This window comes from Dioscorea cayenensis, chromosome 9 (genome assembly GCF_009730915.1).
Source record: "Dioscorea cayenensis subsp. rotundata cultivar TDr96_F1 chromosome 9, TDr96_F1_v2_PseudoChromosome.rev07_lg8_w22 25.fasta, whole genome shotgun sequence".
Lineage (NCBI taxonomy): Eukaryota > Viridiplantae > Streptophyta > Magnoliopsida > Dioscoreales > Dioscoreaceae > Dioscorea > Dioscorea cayenensis.
Genome location: NC_052479.1, coordinates 24935549 through 24941335, shown reverse-complemented (window position 1 = coordinate 24941335; position 5787 = coordinate 24935549). Strand labels below are relative to the sequence as shown.

The following is a 5787-nucleotide window of genomic DNA, read 5'->3' as shown; positions in this document are numbered from 1 at the left end:
TTTACGGGCATAAGCATGCCCGCAAGGTCTTCTGAAATTAACTTACGGCGGTAAGAATGACCGTAAGCTGCCCGTAAGCCACCCAGTTTGCCTTGTTCTTGTTCTAATAATGCCAAGAGAGCTTCAACTTTATCGTTTAAGGTCTGAAATGCTTCCTTTGGCTCTCTCTTGTCTTTAAGCGTTGCCCTAAGCCTGTTAATGCATAACACACTATATTTAGCATCGAATTCCACAATATGGATCTAATACATGCCAATTGAGTGCATAAATTAATTTAAAATACATGAGCATTGTGCACCTATCAGAAACCATTTTTATCTCACAAGGAACTCACACCTAGGTCCGTGAACAGTACTTGGCACAGATGTACATTACATAAACATTACTGCTGGGGGAAGGATTTGAACTCTTACCCTCTCTTTGCACTTTTGTGTCATACCATTGGGTTATCCAATGATTGACAAGGAAAAAACATATTACACCAATATAATTTTTATTTTGCATATAAATTATATAAAATCTTATGATTTAGTATCAAGCAATCTTAATAATATAATTAGGAGAGGCAGTAATCAATCAAGAATCATAATATAGCATTTATTACGATATAATTTTGATTAATGATCGGACAAAAGCTCATATTATATTAGTTAAAATTTAAAAATTCTGAAAAAAATCAAATTTCAATGTCTCAATAATGTTGAAAGTAAATGACTTCCCATACTTATTAATTTATTCTAAACATGCGTATAATAATTAGTTTTTATTTTTTTTATTTTAATGTTAACAACTATTATTAATTCTATAAAAATAATTGTTGCATGATTGACTCACAACACCAATTGAATACCACTCAAAAACAATAAAAATACTTGTTTATCCCTTTCTAATTAATCTTAATATTCTCTTTTATTTCTCTTTTATGAACTATACCATTCTTTTATTTGTCTTAATTATTAACCTTAGATTTAAATAAGGAATTATTTAGAGCAGTTCTCCTTGCAATATTAAAGATTTAAACTTTTTGCATGAAATCTTAATCCAATTCACACACACACACACACACACACACTCACACAGAAGTCTATAAATACACCCTCATCTTATCCACTCTCCCACACACAACTCCTCAAATAATGGCTTCACAACTCATCCTCTTCCTCTCCTTCTTCTTGTTCTCCTTTTCATCCTTCTATTTGGTCATTAATGCAGCTCGCTCTGAGCATGAGATCAAGCTCCTTTATGAGGGCTGGCTTGTTGAGCACCATAAGAACTACAATGATCTCTTTGAGAAAGATAAGAGGTATGAAATTTTCAAAGATAACCTTAAGTTCATCGACGAGCATAATGCCGGTAACCACTCATTCACTCTTGGTCTCAACGTCTTCGCCGATCTCACCAACGAAGAGTATCGAAATACTTTTCTTGGGTTTAAGCAGCCAACCAGACAAGAAATAAACTTGCATCAGAATAGTGTCTACAACTTCAGTGAGTCTTTGTTGCTACCAGATTATGTTGATTGGAGAAGAGCAGGGGCTGTAACCCCTGTCAAGAACCAAGGCCAATGTAGTAAGTACTTAATATATATCAATGAAAATTTCAAATTTATTCTTTATTCGAACCTATATATATATTCTGTCTTTGCATCCTCTCCTACTTATCAAAACTATTTTTATTATTTTTTGAGTTTTTTTTTAATATATAAACTTGTGAGCAGATAGTTGTTGGGCATTCTCTGCAATTGCTGCAATAGAAGGGTTGAACCAGATTATCACTGGAAACTTGGTATCATTGTCAGAACAAGAGATAGTTGATTGTTATAAAGGGAGTTGTGGAAGAGGATACATGGCAGATGCTTTTCAATTTATCATCGATAATGGTGGTATTGACACTGATGATGACTATCCATACAGAGGTTACTTTGCTGGATGTGATAGGAACAAGGTGATGCATTTATTTTCATTCATCTTTATATTTTATATGTGTTGCTTATAGTAATATATATATATATATATATACATGAATATTTTGTAGATCGAAAGAAGAGTCGTTTGGATTGATGGTTATGAGAGTATTCCTGCCTACAATGAGAATTACATAAAAATGGTTGCCGCTTACCAACCCGTTAGTGTTGCAATTGAAGCTTATGGCCAGCAATTCCAATTCTATACATCAGTGAGCTACTTAACTCAAATTTATACTTATGTTTCTTCCTAACTTGAGATAGAAGTTTTATATATGTTCTCTATTTGTACTCTGTGAGACTTTTTATCAATAATTTGTTATATATTTTCAGGGAATATTTGATGGTTATTGTGGGACGAATATAGATCACGCTGTCACTGTCATAGGCTATGGTAGTGAAAATGGCATAGATTACTGGCTTATTAAAAACTCATGGGGACAACGATGGGGAGAGAATGGATATGTAAAACTTCATCGTAATATAAATATGCCTCAAGGCAAATGTGGCATCGCATTATATGCAAGTTATCCTACCAAATCAAGTGGGATGGTGAGTTTTCTATTGACTATTTTTAACCCAGTAGATACATAAACATGGTTTTATTAGAATATATAATTTATATGAAATTAAAACATAAAATAAACTTCATTCTAACATAAAATACAGACTATCTTCTCCTTTCTGTGTTTTTTTCTTTATTTCTTATTTTTCTTATCCTCCTCGTTGTTTATGTTATGCATTTTTTTAATCGAGTAGTTTATCTATTCTTTTCAATAAAATAAAATAAAATAAAATCTAACTTATAAACAATATTTAAACTAGACAAACCAATCATTAACTAAATAATTATTTCTAACATGTTAATAATTATTTCTAACAAAATCATACATAATCCATAGTACATAATTAATCCTCAAATATTAATGTACGTGTTATATTAATCATGTTGCTTGGTTTTTAAAATAGAACAATGTCAATCCACTGAAAGCGCAAGAACAATCCTCTGCAAATGTTGAAGGCAAGAGAGCGAGTGCATGAGAATGGAGAAGTTAAATGAATATGTTAAAAAAAGGGGATAGATTAAAATAAGAGGTGCCCCTTAATGTTTAGATTAATTTGCACCCTTGTAATCCCCTCAAATGTATTATGGGCAATTTCTATTTTAATCTATAATATCGTCTCCTTTGGTTTGTTGTTGTTAAATTTTATTTATCTTAATTTATATTTTGAAAAAATTTAATACTTTTTTCTAGAATAGAAAAATGGCTTCCTAAAAACATCATCATGTTTTGCTCCTTTTTCTTTTATGTTTTATAGTTTTTCGGTTTTATATGTATTTATTTGATAATTATTTTTAATGATGGTGTAATTTATCACTTTTTTTAAAAGACAAACATACTGCTTTGGTATTGTTAAGCTTTGTCACGCCCCAAACCAGAAGCATTGACAAACGGCCACATACCTACAAGGCCGAAACCAAATAGGCACACAAGGCCTTAATATCTGTCTCACACTAGAAAAACAACATTTAACAAAGACACTATCTTCAAAAGCAAAGGAGAGTCACAATGGTCGAAATACAACGAAAACAAATAACAAGTGTCTGACATGACAATTAAACAAAAGACAAGAAGATCTACACCCACAACAAAGAGAGTTTATTAATTTGTTAAAAATTAGACGGCGACTTACTCAACGACCTCACTAAGTTGTCCACCACCCAACCCTACTCTCGATCTGAAAAGGAAAGAGAACAACTTAATGAGTTTGGGAGCCCAATAAGCAATCACTAAAAATATCGGGATCACAAAAAATTCAATAATTTTATAAACATACAAAGTGTAACATAATGAAATAAATATCAAAATGAAAACCCAAAAAAATCATAAATAATTCAAAATAGATTTAATTTACCAAAATAATAAGCATATAAGTCCCCCAGACAACTAATGCCAAAACAAAACATTATAATTCATTTGGTTAAACTCGGTGACCCAAGTCAGATTCCAAAGCTCATATGTTTACCCTCGATGACCCGAGCCAGAATATCAAAAGCAGTTATTCTTCACCGACGGAATGGTATGAAACTGTAGCTTTTATACCAGAAGTACGTGTCGACACGGTTAGTGTTTAACCCCCATGGTAGGGTTGTTGCATAGTTAATTGTGGATTACGAGTTTCTGTAGCAAAAATATGTCCGGTCCAAAATTATTGTCAATGCAATAATACCAAATTCAATGATCCTGTTTTCTAATAAAAATAATCAATTATTCTAAACAATAATACATTTAACAACCAATAAAAAAATAACGATATTTCTATACATTAATCCATAAAACAAAGCAAATGATCAATTAATTAAATAAGTATAGTTAATAACCCAAATAATTAATCAGATAACTGATTACATATACAAGTGATCAAATAACTGAGTTTATAACTATAACTAAAATAATGATTTCCAAACAATTAAGTACTTCACAAGGTTAAAAAAAATAGTATACAAGCTAAACTTATAGTAATCCGTATTTAAGCACAACATTATAATCTCAAAGATAAATAATTAAATGAAAATCCATAAGTTCTGAATTTAAAAGATAAGCACAAAAGTCAGAACATGAATTTTGAATAGTATAAGAATGTTTTTTTAAACAGTAAAAACCCGAATTAATTAAATAATTATGAATCAAAAATTTGCATATACAGATATATACTGATTTATATATGGTTTACTTACCTTGAAAAATCCTCAAGCTATATAATCCACTCGGACACTAAAATCAGAACTCTAGGAAAGGCCCTAAACATAAACATTACACTTTGGCTTAGATTCCAAAGCTCAAATAAAAACAATAACCATTGATCAAACCAAGCTGGCTACTTAGACTCTAAATCAAACACACACCATGCACTTAGTCCTTTAATCAGACAAAGATAACTAAACAAAATAAATAAATAAAAGAAAAGGAAATAATAAAGATCTAATAGAATATGGGACGGTCAACCAACCTAACACACACATATGCAAGTGCCAGCAAAATGGATGAAAATATTTCCAAACTAGAATAATAGAGATCCTGATCCAGAAAGCTACAATTACAACAAAAGTATTTTGCACATTATTATTCCTAAACCATAAACTTGATAGTTTGGAAGAAAATCATCTCAGTCTCTTAATTGATTTACCACAAGCTTGAGAAATACAAGTAACTGGCTAGCAAGATGTGGGGTTATGCAACACATTAATTGCATATTTTTAGAAGAAAACTGATATCCATCATCAAAATTCAGTAGAATTTCTATTTACAAAACTATGCTTCCTTATAATAAAAATCAATATATAAAGAACCTAACTTTACACAACATGAAGCCATTCTAACCTATCAATTTAATATAATATATATTATGTGTGTGGTGGACGCCAGCACACTACAATCAATTCCACATTCAAATGAAAAAAAAAAATGGACTTTAGAAAATTCTGATTTTTCTCAAACAAAAGATAATGTTTTTTTTAAACATAAACAACTAGTGCATGAATGAAGATAACAACTTGCAAATCAATGAAGAAAATCCACTGTGCAACATCCCAATTAACAATCACCGGTTTAATCTTGAGATAATCAAACCACTAAGCACATAACAAAACTCTAAATAAGAACATTAAGCAATGCCATGACAAGATCAAGGAGATAAAAAGAATTCCACCACTTAGCCCTAGATCCTAGGAAGAGAACGCTTACCTCACAATGAAAATGACACAAAACTCTTGATGAAGAGACCTATCTCCGTCCTTGCCACTAGCACTACACACAAAAAAG

At 31.1% G+C, this 5787-nt stretch overlaps 1 protein-coding gene across 1 annotated transcript; it reads left to right on the top strand.

The window, feature by feature from the left end:
• The first annotated feature begins 1134 nt into the window (after nucleotides 1-1134).
• Nucleotides 1135-3004, top strand: LOC120268604 (zingipain-2-like). The gene is made up of 5 exons (XM_039275930.1): nucleotides 1135-1569; nucleotides 1718-1944; nucleotides 2035-2175; nucleotides 2297-2515; nucleotides 2933-3004. The coding sequence occupies exons 1-5, from the start codon at nucleotides 1137-1139 to the stop codon at nucleotides 3002-3004; spliced, it is 1092 nt and encodes a 363-aa protein (XP_039131864.1). The 5' UTR covers nucleotides 1135-1136.
• Nucleotides 3005-5787: the final 2783 nt, after the last annotated feature.